The 19541-nt window shown below is 43.8% G+C and overlaps 2 protein-coding genes across 3 annotated transcripts in view; both read right to left on the bottom strand.

Moving 5' to 3' along the window:
- The window catches only part of LOC118372740 (lysine-specific demethylase 4B-like), a 121292-nt gene extending 120437 nt beyond the window's left edge, over nucleotides 1–855 (bottom strand). For both annotated transcript variants that reach the window (XM_052475330.1, XM_052475329.1), the window contains exon 1: nucleotides 687–855. The gene's annotated coding sequence lies outside the window, so the exon portion shown is untranslated. The remainder of the gene's footprint in view (nucleotides 1–686) is intronic.
- A 938-nt stretch (nucleotides 856–1793) lies between these two features.
- On the bottom strand, nucleotides 1794–17101 carry LOC118372739 (E3 ubiquitin-protein ligase UHRF1-like). Its single transcript, XM_035758724.2, has 17 exons — nucleotides 16936–17101; nucleotides 15491–15653; nucleotides 15123–15389; nucleotides 14739–14887; nucleotides 13708–13923; nucleotides 13377–13492; nucleotides 6664–6850; nucleotides 6052–6175; nucleotides 5773–5880; nucleotides 5518–5622; nucleotides 5248–5354; nucleotides 4650–4812; nucleotides 4353–4490; nucleotides 4134–4257; nucleotides 3759–3910; nucleotides 3324–3422; nucleotides 1794–3219 (listed from the first exon to the last, which is right to left on the bottom strand). Exons 2-17 carry the CDS (start codon nucleotides 15641–15643, stop codon nucleotides 3073–3075), a joined length of 2355 nt encoding a protein of 784 aa, XP_035614617.1. The 5' UTR covers nucleotides 15644–15653; nucleotides 16936–17101; the 3' UTR covers nucleotides 1794–3072.
- Nucleotides 17102–19541: the final 2440 nt, after the last annotated feature.

Below are 19541 nucleotides of genomic sequence, written 5' to 3'. Positions count from 1 at the left end.
TGTAGCATTTCTAGCAAGTATTTCAAGGTAATGTTAGCAAGCACAAAGTGATTTTCGGCGCAGGTTAGGACAGCATTTTCGCTAACCATTTCCCCAACCTTAACCTCAGTATCCTAACCTGCTGCGTAATTTTTCCAAACCTCAAACGAACAAGTAACTTAGGTAACGAAGTGTTTCGCAGCTAAACTAGTTACAGTAAGTTAATTGTTCGCCTGCAAGCGTATGTTGACCGTCGTGACACAGGCAGCTAGCAAGCAAACTCGATATTCAGAATTAACAGTAGCTACTAAGCTAGGAAAATAGTGCATGCTATGGATCGATCAAAAAACGACTGTGTAACGTTAGTGTCACTTATGTCAGCTATATGGGTGTCCGATGTATGTAATTATAACTAGTTAAGTTACCCGCGCCTAGAAACATCACGAAATGTTATGTAGTTAACGTAGCCAGTTAATAATAGTTGTAAGCGAACACCAATTTCAACTGTCGAGAATGGCCGTTTTGGGAGTTTTGACAGCCAGTCCTCCGCTCGCAGGCTGCCTTCCCCCATTCCATCCATACAAGTCAACAAAACAGGCACCGTCGCTGGCTAACTAGCTAGCTACAACTGTTTAGATCACATCGGAAATAACACGTATCTAGGTGCATTTTAGCCCCCCAAAAATAAGCAAATCATTCAACATTACCTCCTGCAGCAAAATATGTTCCTTTTCTTTGTTTTACTCAATCGATGTTTCACGTTTTATAAAATCCACACACGATCGATTATCTTTTAGAGCTTTAGCTAGCTGGTTGCATACAGGAGAACTAGGCCTCACGCCTCCTTCACGACGTTTCAGATCAGTGATTGGCCAGATTAGGTTTGTAGGCGTTCACTGGATGCGTTCTGTGGATTTGTTTGGATGACCTCGTTGATAGATTGCTATATGAACCAATAAGGCAGAACGAACTGGGCAGCACATTTTCCGGTTGTGAAAAGGGTTAACCTCCAGGAAGCGTCATTTTACGATATCAAAACGAAAATGGTTCCAAGATGGGTCGTCACTAGTTACCCCAGCCACAAAGTCATAAACCCCGCCTCTTTCTACAATCTATTTTCCTAATATCGGATTTCAAACCTAATCTTAACCCTAAACTTGAACACAATGCTAACCATATGGCTAACGCTTAAAATAGAAAACCAACAAGCAAATAGTTTTCATATTTTTACGAAAGCAAACTGACTTTGTATCTGTGGTAACTAGTGGAAACAACCAAAATGGGAACTTGTACTACAGAAGTCCTCGGAACTGTTTTTTTATTTTAAGGAATGTTCGGTTGATCCAAATGTGCCCATGTTCTTAGAAACAGTGTAGTATACTTTGCAACAAAGAAATACGTGTAAATGTTCTTATAACCAAAACCAATAACATGGATTTCAGGCAATGCTTCCTCCAAACATTTTTACATGAGGCCGTATATTAAATATGATTTCCAATGTGTGGTGGCACCGGTTAGTTGAGGCAATATGTACATAGCTAAGAGTAGCAGCCGTGTAAAAACGGGGGACAGTGCAAATAGTCTGGGTAGTCGTTTGATTAGACAGTCAGGAGTTCTATGGCTTGGGGGTACAACCTGTTTAGAAGCTTGCCGTGCAGTAGATGAGAGAACAGTCTATGACTAGGGTGGCTGGAGTCGATTTAGTAGTGTTTCAAATGCAGTTCTAAAATGGACATATATAAATATCTGCACATTTTATTCTTACAAGACTGGTCATAAAACTGACACCGAGGACAAAAAAGGCACCATTACATCCTTTGTTAGCGAAAAACATTTCAAATGTGCATTTTTATTTTATAAAAAGGTTTATTGGAAAATTCTGCACTTGGTAAAAACATGTGCAAGCAAGTAACTTCTAATACTACATATCAAAAAAACAATTCTAAAAATATACAATTTTAGAAAATATACATTTCCAGTTTATGCAAATTGTAAATTTGAGGTATTACTAACATCTGCAGCCACTGGCATTCATTTTGCAATATTGGAAAAGAACAAGCAGAAACATAAAACTGAGCAAAATTTCAATTCTGAGTCTTAAATATTTCCTGTTGAACCACCAGAGAAAAGTTTAACAGAACTAGGTGTTTTAAGTGTTCTATAGCCCTGCCTTGAATCAAAAGCATTTTGTGGGACACCTAAACAGGAATTGTGCACAACAGTAAAGGTTACACATGACATCGTTGGGCTTGTTCAGAAACAGTGTGCTTCGACAGCAGTTAAAGGATTAAGGTGACGTACATTTGACAATTAAAAAGCGATAATTATGACAATAAATTGGAACAAAAGTCAATAATTGTAGATTAGTGAAAGGTATAGATTCCCCTCAAATTGAAATCAAATGTTCACTAACTCCATCAGATTACACATGGGAAAATAAATGTAAAAAAAAACTTGTAAAAAAAAAAAAAAAAAAAGAGTACACACAAAACAACGAGTACATTTGTCACTGAAATGACCCTCACAGCCACCATGACAAGTCATTTCTATAAACATTTTAAAAAATAACTTGGGGGCGAGGGGGGTTGCAATATCAAATCCATACAACCACTTAAAATAAAATTGTTTAAATGGGGTCGCTAACAGATTTCAGTTGTGCTTCACTTAAGAAAAACATGAGTTCAGGCCAGTTCTATTGGACATCAAACTTAGAATATAAAATACATTCAATAAGGGAGTGTTTCCTAAATAAAAGTGTATGCAATTGATTAACATGTCTATCTGCTCTAACAACAAAAAAACACATGTGCTTGAAGGAATTAGACTTGTGTATTCATTTTGGCAGTTCAAGTTAAAATGCATTGTTAACAGAAGAACATTAATGTTACAGATACATTTGATCAAGGCAGTTTAATTACATCAACTACAGTTAATGACATAGGACCAGAGAAGAGGGGGTGGCATTTCGCCAAACAGACAGTGTTACATTTGTAAAATATATTAGGAAAAGTTATTATTTGTCTTTACTGAAATGCTTAACTTCCCTCATAGTTCATGTTGTCTCCATGCTGGTCAAGCATGTGGAACAAGTTATCACCGTCCACTGCTGTATCCTGGGAAGAACTGGTTGAGAATGGCTTGGAGGGGATTGTTGACAGTCATTGGGTTGTTTTTCCCCAGATCGTGCCTACATGCCGGGCATGAGTACACCTCTGCCTTGAAAGACCGCTGAAGGCATTCCTATAAAAAGGAAAAGTGCAACTTTCAATCTTTTGTCTACTTTTCTTGCTCTCAAAATGGACAGAAAGGCAAAATGTCAAGGCTAGCAAAGAAGATCAACTTACCCTGCAGACATTGTGTTGGCACTCAGTGGTGATAGGTTGAAAGACCACTTCCTGGCAGCATATACATGAGAAGACTTCTTCAACTTTGTTCAGGAATTTCTGGGAAAGCAAAAGTAAACTGTCAAGTACCTAGTATTCAAACCCATGGTGAGAATGACATGGAAAAGCAGAAGCTGCAAAACCAAGTCATGTTACACATTCTAATGCTTTCTATCAGCCCTTCAATGGACATAGCATAAAGACAATGCTCAGTACACCACCAGTGATGAAGACAATCAAAAGATAAAGCATTAACATCAATGCTTGCCTGGTTTTAAAGCTTCAGATGGTCATATCAAGAGTCATTGGCTTTGCATTAGTCTCATTGAGAAAGGATGATATTTTATCTGGATAAGGGTAAATAAATTAATCCCAATGGTGTGAAATCTGACGTACCGGGCCAAGGGCCAGAGACTCCATGGCTTCACCCCACAGCTTCCTGTTCGACTCGTCACCCTTGACCCAAGCCTTCTGTTCTTTGGTCAGTTTATAAGCCTCAACTTTCATCTTCTTGGGAGTTCCCTTGGTTGGTGACAACTTCTCTTCAGCTACAGAAGAGGTTAGGAGAGGTAGCATATGGATACAGAAGGTTGGGAGAAAGAGATGGACACCCATTTAGAACTTACTCCAGGGTCAATACCACTCGTGATTGTAAAAGTGAGAAGTGTTCATTAACCATTTGCACCTGTATTCTGTTGCAACTTTGAATGCTACCAGGTTATTTTGTGTGGCTATAGCTAATTCTGCAGCTACTTTTGATAAAGTACCCACCAGTAGACTGAGACTTTCTCTTCCGCTTTCCTTTGGTGGGTGTTTCAGTCACCTCATTTTCCTTCTCCTTGTTTTCCTTCTCCTTCTCCTTGGCAGTCTGGGCCTCCAGATAGCCCTCAGGATACTACAAAATATCAAAAGGATGAAGACTCATCAAAACGAGTTATAGAAAGGCATAGTGGCCCAAGCTGCAGTTAACAGGATAATCCGTGCGTCTACCTGCATTGTGAGTCCCAGTTTCTTGATGCGTTCCTTGCCATCCCTGGTCCATGGCGCTGGCTCGTCGTCGTTTCGTTTGAGCAGGTACCTCCAGACCAGGAAGCCGGACTTGCCCTTCTCTGGCCAGTATTTCACCACCTGGAAGAGATGAGTGAATTTGTTCAGTCAACATGGAACCACAGGACAAGACAAAGGATGCAGGCTTGTGAATTGCCACGGGTGTAACAATACACAGTATTTTCATTTTGAAATTCATTTCAGATTCAACATCCTCATTTCACACATGGGCATTCCCACCTTGTAGATGCCGTCGTATCTGTTGCCGTCTTCAGGGCTGAACTTGCTATGCTTGCGGCCCTTGGAGCTGCGCACCACCCTGACCGGCTTGCCTGCCTTCCAGTCTTTGGCCTCGGCCCCGTCCTTCTCGTTCACCGACGCGTTGCAGTTCAGAGCCAGAGCTCTGGGCCATACAGGCAAATGAGGATTGGGTCATTCAAATGATAATCAAATTGTGGATGGCAGTGAATAATCCATGTCAAAACCCACTCAAAATACACTAAAGACCGTTTAAACAGCAAATAAGATGTCCTACTTGAATCATTTTGAATTATACTGAATACAATAAAAGGTGAATTGTTAGAACAGGTCATGATTGTTAAAAACAGTCAACCTAAAGCTCGAGGCAAAGACATGCAAAGCCCAGGCTTCCACTCATTCCAACCTCATTCAAACCACGATCACATACGGAGTGTTAATAGTGGCATGGGGAAAGTTGTGCTGGTCTGATGAATACATGTAGGAGAAGAGGAAACATACAACACTTCACCGTAGCACAGATATGGAGACCAGGGGAGGTATACCAGCACCAGTGGGTGTTTTCTGTGCAGAGACTTACCTGTTCATATTGGTGAGCTTCTGATCACACGACTGTTCGGCTGTCCTCTTGTTGCCAGACAGGTCTCGTCCTCCTGAGCCGGTGTAGGTGAACTCGTTGCCATTATCCTGGGAACCAATTGAAAACCAGAATTTGCACAGTGACTTCTAATGCTTAAGGTGTTCACAACAATCCATTACATCTAGTCACTTAATCTTCCATTTACTTTTTTAACTATGTACATTATGGGCACATGTAGTAAAGGAAAAATATGGGAGAGCGCCTATGTACCTGGTCGTCTTCATAACCCCCTGCCAGCACTAGGGAGTAAGATCCATCGTTGCTCCTCCCATGGATCCCAGCTACATGTGGCCTGTGGCAACCAGACTCACTCACCTGTACACAGTGTTTAATGTCAGAGAACAACCTACCAGGACCGATAGCCATCACAACAAACCCTAAGGGGTTCATTCAATCAAACCCACAAGACTCCCTTTGACAGTTACGACTTTCCTTTTCAGCCTGTTGCAAACAGAAGTGACTCACCTGGACCCTGAACTTCCAAATACTTCCAACGGGGACCCCAGGGACTGGGCCGTAGTGGTTTGAGGGCACGATGGTGCACTGCTTGCTGCGGCCGACACAAGCCATGCCCTGATAGGAGAAGAGGTCGTGTAAAAACACTTGGGTATACATAGTTTACTAAACTAACAACAAAAAGTTCAGACGGGTAACTGGGTGTATGATGTGTAATGATGGGTCCTGAGACCTCTGCTATTTCACTAAGAGGTAGATCCACCCATCAACATTCCTCAATGTGCTTACTTTTCCCCAGTCTCTCTGGCTGGTTGAGCTAGCGGACGCCATCTTGGATTTCTTCTTGCTGTCTTTGAGTTTCTCTCCTGCGAGGACCACTTCACTGGCATCGTTGCGGCACTCGGGACAATACCTAGATAAATACAGAGGTTAGAGCAAGCAGGGAATAGGACATCAAAAATAAATGATGCAGTATAAAGCCACTGCATGGCTCGTGTAGTGTTAATATGGGCATGGGGAATGTTGTTCTGGTCTGCTGAATACATGTCGGAGAGAAGACAACTCCCCCAATGCAGAGGTAACAGACCACACTTCACTGTAGCACAGATATGGAGACAAGGGGGAGCAACACCAGCACCTGTGGGTGTTCTCTGTGCAGAGACTTTTTTTCTTCCAAGTAATTTGGACAGTACAGCTCACAGTAGAAAGAAACTAATGATTAATACTCAATTCAAATTTGCCAAATAAACAGCCTGAAATCACACCAAACTCCATTTAGAAACATGCTTCAAGTGCCATCTGAATCAATGGCATGACTAAGACAGTCACATAAGCAGCTCTAGAAGGGGGCACTGGCCAGACAGACTGCCAGCACAGACATAAGTACTGTAGTATACTTACCAGTCATCATCATCGGGGAGGCTGGTCAGTGGGGGGTTAAGGCAGTAGATGTGGAAGGCCATGTCACACTCGTCACACAGCAGCTGCTTGTCAGGGTCCTGCTTCACACCACAAACGTGGCAGTTGCACCAGCGGCAGTTCTTTTTGAGGTCATCTTTGCAGTGTTTGCACTCGGGTCCATTTGACCCTGGAGTAAAAACAGGAGCGAAGACTGTCAGCCCGTTGACTTGTAAACGTTAAGATGAGTACTGTAAACCCTTCAGTAGGAGATGTGTGTGTGTGTGTGTGTACTTGGAATATTTAAGATGAATAAAGTTAATATTTAATTAAGAATAATTCACAATGCTTAGCATATCCACACGCTTCCCCTTTCTGCAACACACAAGATTTCCAGTCTTCTGTTTGTGACAGTGATGTGTGTTGGGGTTGATGGTCACTAGACTTGATACTGAATGTTATGGGTTGTTCTCATATCATCTGATAGTGATTGACGTCAGTTACTGATGGCACAAGGACACACTGAATGTTATAGTATTGATGACATTATGAACAACGTGATTCTGTAACAGCTTGCAAAGTCACAGTATTGTTTTGACTTCGTACAAGCCTCTCAGGCTGATGTTTAGAGAACATTTGATACCGTCTGATTAGACCAGGGCTCACCAACCCTGTTCCTGGAGTTACCCTCCTATAGGTTGTAACTAACATGATTCAGCTTATAAACAGGGTAATTATTAGAAATCAGGTAGGCTTGATAATGGTTGGAGTGAAAACCTACAGGACTGTAGCTCTCCAGGAACAGGGTCTGTATTAGACTAAAAGGGCCCCGTCTCTAAGAGGCCAGTGAGATATTTTCTATGCTATTGAAGGCATTTCCCTAAATTCTAGTATTAAACTGGGTTCATCTTTGATTGACATTATCAAATGCTCCCCTTTTTCATTTGCCTGGAAATTCCATTTTACAACCAGTGTTTTGGATGAATCTACACAAGCAAACTAAATATGCCCAGTCAGCACTTTGTACATTTTTTTTTTTAATGAAGAATTGATTTGTGCAGCCATCATAACTAAAAATGAATCTCGTGCTGGATCGCGAAGCATGTCAAGATGAATCCCAGTCTCTATGGTAACAATAGTATGTGTATGTATCTGCATCCAACATTGAACTATAGCCTAATTTCAGCCTGCAGAACATTTGCAACTCTGCATGTGATTTACATGTATCCTAATCCTTCATGAAAATCAGGCTGATAAATGCACGGACCCTACACGAGAGCAGACTAAACACGTAGGCCATTTGTGACAAAAATAGAAAATACTGCGCTATCACTGCATCTGTGTATTGAGTGCAGGTCAATTATTTACACCAGTCTATAAAATGTGTTGATACTTCAATTTACAAACGGATGCTGGCACTAAGACTGCACTCAACAAGCTGTATAAGGCCACAAGCAAACAAAAATAAATTACCACCCAGACGTGGTGCTCCCAGTGGCCGGGGACTTTAATGCAGGCAAACTTCAAATCCTTTTTACCTCATTGCTACCCGCATGTCACATGTGCAACCAGGGAAAAGAAAATCCTAGACCACCTTTACTCCAAACACAGACGCATACAAAGCTCTCCATCACCCTCCATTTGGCAAATCGGAGCATAATTCTATCCTCCCGATTTGTGCTTAAAAGCAATAATTAAAGCAGGAACTACCAGTGACTCGCTCAATACGGAAGCGGTCAGCTGATGCGGATGCTACACTTTAGGAACGTTTTGCTAGCACATACTGGAATATGTTACGGGATTCATCCAATGGCTTTGGATGCCACCTCAGTCACCGGCTTCATCAATGAGTACGTCGACGACGTCGTCCCCAGTGACCGTATGTACATATTCCAACCAGAAGCCATGGATTACAGGGAACATCCGCACCGAGCTAAAAGGTTAGAGCCACCGCTTTCAAGGAGCGGGACACTAATCCGGAACTAGATGAACCATCAAACAGGCAAAGTGTCAATACAGGACTAAGATTGAATCCCCCTACACTGGCTCTGACGCTTGTTGGATGTGGCAAGGCTTGCAAACTATTACAGATTACAAAGGGAAACCCAGCCACGAGCTGCCCATTGACACGAGCCTACCAGACGAGCTAAATGCCTTTTATGCTTGTTTGAGGCAAGCAACACTGAAGCATACATGAGAGCACCAGCTGTTCCGGACAACTGTGTGATAACGCTCTCGGTAGCCAATGTGAGTAAGACTTTTAAACGGGTCAACATTGACAAAGCCACAGGGCCAGATGCATTACCAGGACGTGTTCTCAAAGCATGCGTGGACTAACTGGCAAGCATCTTCGCTGACATTTTCAACCTCTCCCTGTCCGAGTCTAATACCAACATGTTTCAAGCAGACCACCATAGTCCCTGTGAAGTTGACCTGCCTAATTGACTAGCGCCCCGTAGCACTCACGTCAGTAGCCATGAAGTGCTTTGAAAGGCTGGTCATGGCTCACAACACCATCATTACAGAAACCAGAGATCCACATACCACCCCAACAGATAACACAATCTTCCTTTCCCACCTGGACAAATGGAATACCTATGCGAGAATGCTGTTCATTGACTCATTCACTATTCATTGATCCTGGGACTAAAAACCTCCCTCTGCAACTGGATCCTGAACTTCCTGACAGGCCTCCCCCAGGTGGTAAGGGTACGCAGCAACACACTTGCCATGCTGATCCTCAACACAGGGGCGTGTATTTAATCCCCTCCTGTACTCCCTGTTCACCCACGACTGCATTGCCAAACAATTCCAACACCATCATTAAGTTTGCTGACGACAACAGTGAGCCTGATCACAGACAACGACGAGACAGCCTACAGGGAGGAGGTCAGAGACCTGGCCGTGTGGTGCCAGGACAACAACCTCTCCCTCAATGTGAGCAAGACAAAGTAGAAGATCGTGGACAACAGGAAAAGGAGAGCCGACATCACCTTTTCCCCCCAGGAGACTGAAAAGATTTGGCATGGGTCTCCAGATTCTCAAAAAGATCTACAGCTGCACCACTGAGAGCATCCTGACCAGTTGCATCACCGCCTGGTACGGCAACTGCTCGGCATCCAACCGTAACACCAGGTCCTCTACTCCGATACTTAATCCACACGTAAAACGGTCAACCGAATAGTTTCTAGTCATCTCTCCTCCTTCCAGACTTTTTCTTTGGACTTTATATGGCAACTAACTTTCATAATAAGGTGCATTACCACAACAGACGTCAGTTAATCTTTCAATCACCCACGTGGGCACGTGTTCCTAAAAACCAATGAGAAGATAGAACGCGCTTCAAGTCCTGCCTCTCCTATGTCACAAATAGAATCAACATCCCATTTTAGTGCCTGGCAACGCAGATGCTCGTTGGAGCGCGCGAGCAGTATGGGTGCAATGATTGAAAACGTGTGTAAATTTATTTTCCAATGTTCGCAACACATCCGGTTTGGGCATGGTGTAAGGCACTACAGGGGGTAGTGCGTACAGCCCAGTTCATCACTGGACCTATATACTAGGGGGTGTCAGAGGAAGGCCCAAATTTTTTTCAAAGACTCCAGTCACCCAAGTCAGAATGTTTTCTCTGCTACCACACAGCAAGTGGTACCGAGCTCACAGAACAGGGCTCCGGGCAGCCGAGCGGAAATGGAGGAAAACTCGCCTCCCTGCGGACCTGGCATCCTTTCACTCCCTCCTCTCTACATTTTCCTCCTCTGTCTCTGCTGCTAAAGCCACTTTCTATAATATGGGTGGTCCCGGGAATCGAACCCACTACCCTGGCGTTACAAGCGCCATGCTCTACCAACTGTGCTACAGAAGGACCACTCTAAATTCCAAGCATCTGCCTCTAACCCTAGGAAGCTCTTTGCCACCTTCTCCTCCCTCCTGAATCCTCCTCCCTCCTGAATCCTCCTCCCTCCTGAATCCTCCTCCCCCTCCTCCCTCTCTGCAGATGACTTCGTCAACCATTTTGAAAAGAAGGTCGACGACATCCGATCCTCGTTTGCTAAGTCAAACGACACCGCTGGTTCTGCTCACACTGCCCTACCCTATGCTCTGACCTCTTTCTCCCCTCTCTCTCCAGATGAAATCTCGCGTCTTGTGACGGCCGGCCGCCCAACAACCTGCCCGCTTGACCCTATCCCCTCCTCTCTTCTCCAGACCATTTCCGGAGACCTTCTCCCTTACCTCACCTCGCTCATCAACTCATCCCTGACCGCTGGCTACGTCCCTTCCGTCTTCAAGAGAGCGAGAGTTGCACCCCTTCTGAAAAAACCTACACTCGATCCCTCCGATGTCAACAACTACAGACCAGTATCCCTTCTTTCTTTTCTCTCCAAAACTCTTGAACGTGCCGTCCTTGGCCAGCTCTCCCGCTATCTCTCTCAGAATGACCTTCTTGATCCAAATCAGTCAGGTTTCAAGACTAGTCATTCAACTGAGACTGCTCTTCTCTGTATCACGGAGGCGCTCCGCTCTGCTAAAGCTAACTCTCTCTCCTCTGCTTTCATCCTTCTAGACCTATCGGCTGCCTTCGATACTGTCCACCCTCTCCGAGTTGGGCATCTCCGGCGCGGCCCACGCTTGGATTGCGTCCTACCTGACAGGTCGCTCCTACCAGGTGGCGTGGCGAGAATCTGCCTCCTCACCACGCGCTCTCACCACTGGTGTCCCCCAGGGCTCGTTCTAGGCCCTCTCCTATTCTCGCTATACACCAAGTCACTTGGCTCTGTCATAACCTCACATGGTCTCTCCTATCATTGCTATGCAGACGACACACAATTAATCTTCTCCTTTCCCCCTTCTGATGACCAGGTGGCGAATCGCATCTCTGCATGTCTGGCAGACATATCAGTGTGGATGACGGATCACCACCTCAAGCTGAACCTCGGCAAGACGGAGCTGCTCTTCCTCCCGGGGAAGGACTGCCCGTTCCATGATCTCGCCATCACGGTTGACAACTCCATTGTGTCCTCCTCCCAGAGCGCTAAGAACCTTGGCGTGATCCTGGACAACACCCTGTCGTTCTCAACTAACATCAAGGCGGTGGCCCGTTCCTGTAGGTTCATGCTCTACAACATCCGCAGAGTACGACCCTGCCTCACACAGGAAGCGGCGCAGGTCCTAATCCAGGCACTTGTCATCTCCCGTCTGGATTACTGCAACTCGCTGTTGGCTGGGCTCCCTGCCTGTGCCATTAAACCCCTACAACTCATCCAGAACGCCGCAGCCCGTCTGGTGTTCAACCTTCCCAAGTTCTCTCACGTCACCCCGCTCCTCCGCTCTCTCCACTGGCTTCCAGTTGAAGCTCGCATCCGCTACAAGACCATGGTGCTTGCCTACGGAGCTGTGAGGGGAACGGCACCTCAGTACCTCCAGGCTCTGATCAGGCCCTACACCCAAACAAGGGCACTGCGTTCATCCACCTCTGGCCTGCTCGCCTCCCTACCACTGAGGAAGTACAGTTCCCGCTCAGCCCAGTCAAAACTGTTCGCTGCTCTGGCCCCCAATGGTGGAACAAACTCCCCACGACGCCAGGACAGCGGAGTCAATCACCACCTTCTGGAGACACCTGAAACCCCACCTCTTTAAGGAATACCTAGGATAGGATAAGTAATCCTTCTCACCCCCCTTAAAAGATTCAGATGCACTATTGTAAAGTGGCTGTTCCACTGGATGTCATAAGGTGAATGCACCAATTTGTAAGTCGCTCTGGATAAGAGCGTCTGCTAAATGACTTAAATGTAAATGGAACGCCAAGTCTAGGACCAAAAGGCTCCTTAACAGCTTCTACCCCCAAGCCACAAGACTGCTGAATATTTAATCAAATGGCCACCCGGTCTATTTACATTGACACTCCCCCTTTGATTTTGTACACTGCTACTACTCAAGGTTATAACCCATACCTACATGTACAAAATTACCTCAACTAACCTATACCACCACACATTGACTCGGTATCAGTACCCCCCTGTATATAGCCTCGTTATGTCACTTTTATTTTATAAATATAACTCTTGAACTGAATTATTGTATTTAACTAGGCAAGTCAGTTATGAACAAGTTCTTATTGACAAAGACAACGCTGAGCCAATTGTGCACCGCCCTATGGGACTCCCAATCACGGACGGTTGTGATACAGCCTGGAATTGAACCACGGTCTGTAGTGATGCCTCCTGCAGTGAGATGCAGTGCCTTAGACCCCTGCACCGTTCAGGACAATTGATAATAAGCATTTCACAGTAATGTCTACACTGGTTGTATTCGGCACATGTGACAAATAATAACTATCCTACTGCGCATGTGGTTTCAGTCGCCTCAAAAGCTCATCAGGGGTGTATACATTAGTCAGATTCTGGTGCAAAACATTTGGCACAGTAACAAAACAAACAAGTTACTGGACAAATCCAGGTAGGTCCCTTAAGGGGGCGGAAGGAAGCCTAGTGGTTAGCGCGTTTGGCCAGTAACCGAAAGGTTGCTAGATCGAATCCCCGAGCGGACAAGATAAAAATCTGTCCTTCTGCCCCTGAACAAGGCAGTTAACCCACTGTTCCTAGGCCGTCACTGTAAATATTTATTTGCCTAGTTAAATTTAAAAAATATATAGTTTTGTTCCGTTTGCTTTCTAGTGAATACAGCCGATGAAATCCAGCTAAACAGCTCCAACTTACTTTTCAATGGACTGTCAGATCCAACTCCAGATCCATCCAATGCTCCAGGCTCCTCGATTTTGTAAATTTCAGTCAAGAACATGATCCTACAGTCATTCAGAGAGTCACCGGCATCCCTGAAATAAAACACAAGCTCTTCGGATACCCGCCACGGTACTACTGTGCAAACAAAATGCTATACATGGCCAATGGAAAACTATGACATCAACATAATACAAAAGTGCAATATATACCGTGTAGATAATATAAAACAAGTAATCAATTATGCAATGAGAGACAATGTACTCTCTTTTTGTTTATTAAAGCAGAGACGAACAGGACCAATTATTACCCGAGCAGTATTTTGGTGTAGATCTCGTGCAGGGTGCGTGTCTCCCTCTTCCTCTGGATCTGGGCATCGTACCAGTAGCCGCGCTCCTTGGGTTCGTCGGGGTTGAAGTTGACCATGACCACCATGCCCACCTCTAGCTGGTGCCACTGGTAGACAGTGCGAGCACGCGGGCGCACATCCTTGGAATGCAGCAGCACCACACCATTCTCTGGGTAGCTAGAGAGACCACACAGAGGCAGTGTCAGTATTCAGCTCAGATGCACACGGCAGGTGCTTCCTACATAATGGGGCTTTTGTTAGCTGATTGACATATCTGATAGAACAGAAGCAGCTCAAAGTAGTGTTTGAATTCTGAGGGACTTGACTGCTGGGGGCACATTGGAATAATACAAATCGTTAATTTCAAATGTTCCTCTGGTTTTTACACACTGGCAGGCAAAACAATGTGGCATGGTAGTGTACAAATTATCAAGCACAGATTTGTAAATCGTATACATGTAGGCCTACATGAAAAACAGATTTGAATATTATTCCAATGTTGGCTCTGATCCAATTCTGATAAGTAATTGTTTGATATTGTGCAATGATTAACTTGTTTTAAAAAATGTTAAATGTACTTGTCCGTCCATTTGTACTACTTAAATCTATATTGTCATCCAACAAATATTTTTTTTTTTAAATGTCCCAGACAAGAGTTAATGTCGAGCCCTGTGAAGTGTGCACTCGTTCACTACTTCACACAAAATCTAAAAGCATTAGATGGGTGGAGACCTGGGCTAGTGAGAGTATCACAAAATTTCTTATACCAGTCATTTCCTTTAAAAATCAGTAAAGGGAAGTGAACAAGTGCACCTTTTGGGAGGAAGGAGAGATAATTGGGACATGGCCAATCAATTTCCCCATTGGTCCACCTCTTTACTAAACGGGAATAAGTTCCACATGAACACATGTTTGCGGAGGTTAACATTCAACAGTGAGGCATGACCTATCCATCTGATCTTTAAATATAAAATACTTGATAAAATGCTCACTCTTCATATTTGACATGGTAGTGAATAACTTCCTCTTCGCTGGGTTTCGTGTCAGAGCCCTCCTCTCCAGATGTCTTTGTAACGTTCACAATTTGGGCCTCAAACCAGGCACCCATGTTCAAGTCTCTGGCATCAACAAACTCGTTAATCTGGGGGGGAAATTACACAAAGTTGATATTGACACTGCTGAATTAACTACTTTTGAAACTTATGTTTTGCAAACTTCAAATTAAGACTAGCTATTATATTCCACACCAATTCAATAACTCCAAAATATTAACGCAAATGCCATTTTTGATTTTAAGTTAAAAGCATAATTTCACCCCATCAAGTGATACCAGTACAGCAAATACTAGGGCTTTTAGAGATCCGCCCTGTGTTTACCTTGTAACAGCCAAAGCCGGGGTCGACCAGGTCTGGCAAGTCGGTTTGGGTGGAGGTGCCAGCTGCCTGCACCTCAGCCTCCCCGTGGGTGGAGCTCTTGTCTGACTCACTCTGCGCAGAGCTACAGCCAGAGTCAGAGTCGGACAGCTCGGCCTCTTTGTCCTTGCTTTTGAGGACAGCAGCAGGGGGCGCGGCCTGTCTAACAAGCAGCTGCACTATGTCGTTCAAACCCACGTTGTAATCAAAGATTGTGTGGCCGTCCTCCATCTGGGACCAGAAACAGAACATATTAATTCAGACATGATTACTAAGGACCCCAGCAACACGGTTGTAACGGAATTAAACAGGAAACTATCCATCTGCCCCACCTGCTTTCCCCGGTAGAAAAGCCTCTGCCTCTCTGGGTCAACCTTGAAGAGTTCCAAGATCTTGAGGCGCAGCTCGTCCACCTTGGTAAGTTTGGACAGGGAGTCGATCCGATGGGTCTCCTTGCCATCCATGGTGCGCACTTGAATCCACATTGCAGCTGCCCTGTGCAAAGGGGAGCCAAACTGGGAGTTAATGGCAGCATTGCATCATCTGAGCTTCAAAAGCAGCACCATTCAATGTTTTTCTCCCAATTTCCTTTGAGTATTACTGTGCCATCTATTGATCAAGTGGATCAATCATTCATCATTTATTTATTTGAATAAATACTTCCCCAAATCCCATTCAATGACTGGGGGAGTATTCAACCAACATGCCATGCTGATTTTAACAGTGCGGGAAACTGGGTGAGTAAGCCACTCCTACCCTTTTAAATGCAGCTATTGCGACCTCATCCTGGCGCGAAGGCAGCGCTTGTATCAAACAACGTGGCTTCGCTTCCTGACAATGTTCCAAGCGCACATATTTGACCGGCTCAAAACTTGAACAGAATTGCTATGGTAGACAATATGAAATAAATATAATTCGCTTTATTTTACATTAGCTAGCGAAGCTTTGTGTTCAGCTGAGAGGAGGCTGGTTCTATCGGGTCAGCTGGGATGAGTTACACATTGTTGTGGCAGTAACGACTACTGTTACTATACTTGACCAGTTACTTAGACTTACTATTGTTGGCTGGTTAGCTTGCTACACAAACGAATCAAACAATATTGGGAAACAATTGACAAGCAGCTAGCTATTTTAATTGAACTACTAAAAAAAAACATTTTAAATAAGGTAATTTAATGTAATAATTAGCTAGCTATGATTTAAAAAAGCGCGCTGTTTCGTTTTCTCGGCTGGTGGACAAGTAACGTTAACGCTAACTAACATTAAATAAACAAGTTCGGTCATATTCAGCCGTCGTAAACAAACATTTTTTTTGCACTAGCTAACGTTAAGCATCTTAGTAAATTAGAACTAACTAGCTAAGAAGTCATACTAACGTTGGTTAACAGCGAATGTAAATGGGATTAGCCATTGAAATGTTGTAACGTTATCAGCCACCATAGTAACAAATAGTAGACTGATAGTAACGTTAATCGACATTGACAACATACCACGTTACATTAGCCTAGCTAGCTAGTTAACGTTAGCTACAACATCAACTAATACGTTGTAGTTGCTACAATTTAGCTAACCAAATGAAAGATTATCTTTACATTGAAAACACACGTACACCTAGCTTGTGAGTTACCATGCAAACTGTCGAGTGAAATTATAATATGAATAATTCACTTATCAAAAGTTAACTGGTTGGAATGAGGCAATCACTGTACCAAGTTAGCTAGGCAACTTTCCCCAAAAAAATAATGTAAACTTGACCAAAGAAGAAACATTACGTTACCTGTTTTTCTTCTTTTCTTTTCTTACAAATGCAAATAATTATGACGTTTATTAAACCGTGAAAAACGTAATCCTATACTACTTCTGGATCAAACGCACAACTCTTCTGTAGACTGTTTTTAGAGGACTCAATCAATACGACTCCAATACGACTCAACCAGTCAATGTCGCCGCCTTCTTTCCGCTTATTGGCTATTACCATTTTGAATTTCTCTCTGGTGGGCTGTAATTCCTGTCAATCAAAACTGTGAGCGGAGCTTAGCCTCAGCCCGCGAAACTAGGGTCTCGCTAGCCTTCTCTCTTCCGAGGATTTTGGCGCGAGATTGATTGTACGGTCAATTTTTTTATTACTCAACTACAGAAACAGATCTGTGATCTACAAACTTTTAACACAACCTTATGCCTGCGACATGACAGATCGACAGCAAACGTTTGTGCATTTTTTTTGTCAAATGTATCTATGTGATTTCTTCAAACTGAAAAAACGACTTGCCATGTCCTGCCAGAGCGTGATGTTGTGCATCCAGTGTTCCTGTCCTGTTGTTCAGTTTGGCGGGAGAATACAATGCAAAGTGTGAACAAAATAACATAAAACCTCCTGTTTTTGTTCACAGTTAAAGGAAAACCTCCCGATGCCCAAAATAATGTTTTGTATTCATGCCTCTCATCCAACCCAGCACCAAAACTATTCATTCCATGTTTTAAAGGACAGCACCCTGCTTCAAACGCCATTGTTCATCTTACCACAACAGCGTGATAGCGTGGGTTCTTCTATGGATTTTATATGGCGGTTGGTAACTAACTTTAAGGTGCATTACCATCAACAACTGGACTGGAGTGTGGACCAAAGACGAGGAAGGTTTAAAAAAAATAAAAAATCATAGCCATTATTCTCATCTCCCTAAGGAAACGAATTACATAATTAAAAACTACATCCCTGGAAGATTTTCTCAGCAGTTCACTTAAGCTTGGCTCTTCAACACCATTACTTAATTCTAATAACAGACTCTGCCTTTCCCTCCCATATTGCTGCCTCTGAAATATGTTCCACTGTCTCCACATTGATCACACCTCCCGGTTGGATGTTTTCCTTCCAATTTCAATTTGCTGTTGAGCTTTGTGTGTCCCAGTCTCAGCCTAATGACACTTTCCTACCTGAGAACCTCCTTGCCTCCACCTTTTCCCACAAAACTTGCCATTTGTTTTTAAACACTGTTCTTATATATATTGTCTGCTCCGAGACACAAATTAATTTAAGCTCATCAGTGTTGCACAGGAGTCAGACTACCCTGTGAGGCCTCACCTCCAACCACTCTGCAGCCAAGAGTATGGCCAGCAACTCCAATGTGTGAACTGTGAGGATTTACGTCTATGCTCTATAACCCACTACTATATCACATAAGATTGAATTGATTGAACAGCAGTTGTGTGTGTGTGTGTGTGTGTGTGTGTGTGTGTGTGTGTGTGTGTGTGTGTGTGTGTGTGTGTGTGTGTGTGTGTGTGTGTGTGTGTGTGTGTGTGTGTGTGTGTGTGTGTGTGTGTGTGTGTGTGTGTGTGTGTGTGTGTGTGTGTGTGAAGGACCGTGCAACATGCTGAGACTGCTGCCTGTTGCAAAACTGTAGATAACAGCCCAGCAGATGCTTTGTCCTTGTGTTTGTATGTGACAATATTGAGCACATGCTGTGACTTGCTGTATCTTACAAAGTTGTGATTAATCAGGTACAGGGAGGGGAGGCTCATCACAAGGTTTGATTGAATTAGAAAACACTGAATAACACAATAACAGATAACGGGAACTGAGTAGTAACTAGGGTATGGCACCAGAACAGTGAGAATCTATACATCTATACATCGACAGAGGGTGGACTCCAAGAAGCGCCAAGAGATTAGGACTATTCTGAGTGCCTGCGATAGGCTGAGCAAAGTCTAAACTACGCTCAGCCTCTGCTGTGATAGGCCAACAGACGGGTTGGAACTATGTCTATCACAGTATAAGAAGAACTGTTTACATACATCCTGTCAGTTCTCTGTTTGCCCTGCGAGGTGGGACAGAGAGCCCGTATATACGAAAATTGCATTTACCACTTATTGCTTAGCTAATAAAAAATACATAGCATACAATCGGTGACTCAGTGTCATACTTATCCTGATACCAGATTCGAATTGACGCAACCCTAACAATTCGACGAATTGACGCAACCCTAACACACCCATAATGATCCTTATCAGCACCATAATCAAAAGAAACCCCATGTGAAATGCAAATCAGCAGCGTTGTTTGCCTTAGTATTTAGGAAAAAGAGATGTGGATTAAACCACAATTTAGGAGTGTAAACCTAAGCATTTTGAGCGGTTCTGGGTCTGCAAACCGTCTGGCATCTTGTCCAGCAGACCCTACAGTAGCATCCTCTGCTAAAGACTCTACGAGGAGCAGGTCACTCGAGGTTGGATTCGGACTCACCCTATACAAGTGGAAACAAGGAATGTTTAAATTCATAGGGTTCAATACACATAGTAGGTTGACAATAAATGTGGCTCCATTCACAGTTGTTTCAGAGTCCCGCAATAAGAGCTACAACACTAATGTTTTCTGGGTGTCACTGAGTA

This window comes from Oncorhynchus keta, chromosome 22 (assembly GCF_023373465.1).
Source record: "Oncorhynchus keta strain PuntledgeMale-10-30-2019 chromosome 22, Oket_V2, whole genome shotgun sequence".
NCBI classification, from domain to species: Eukaryota; Metazoa; Chordata; class Actinopteri; order Salmoniformes; family Salmonidae; genus Oncorhynchus; species Oncorhynchus keta.
The sequence above is the reverse complement of the archived record's forward strand: the minus strand, read 5'-3'. Positions and strand labels throughout refer to the sequence as shown.

Coding starts and splice junctions, on each gene's coding strand:
- LOC118372739 (XM_035758724.2), bottom strand. CDS start 15,643: ATGTGGATTCAAGTGCGCACCATGGATGGCAAGGAGACCCATCGGATC. Junction 4,491..4,649: donor GATACGACGGCATCTACAAG/GTGGGAATGCCC, acceptor CATCTCTTCCAG/GTGGTGAAATACTGGCCAGA. Junction 3,423..3,758: donor AGTCTCTGGCCCTTGGCCCG/GTACGTCAGATT, acceptor TTGCTTTCCCAG/AAATTCCTGAACAAAGTTGA.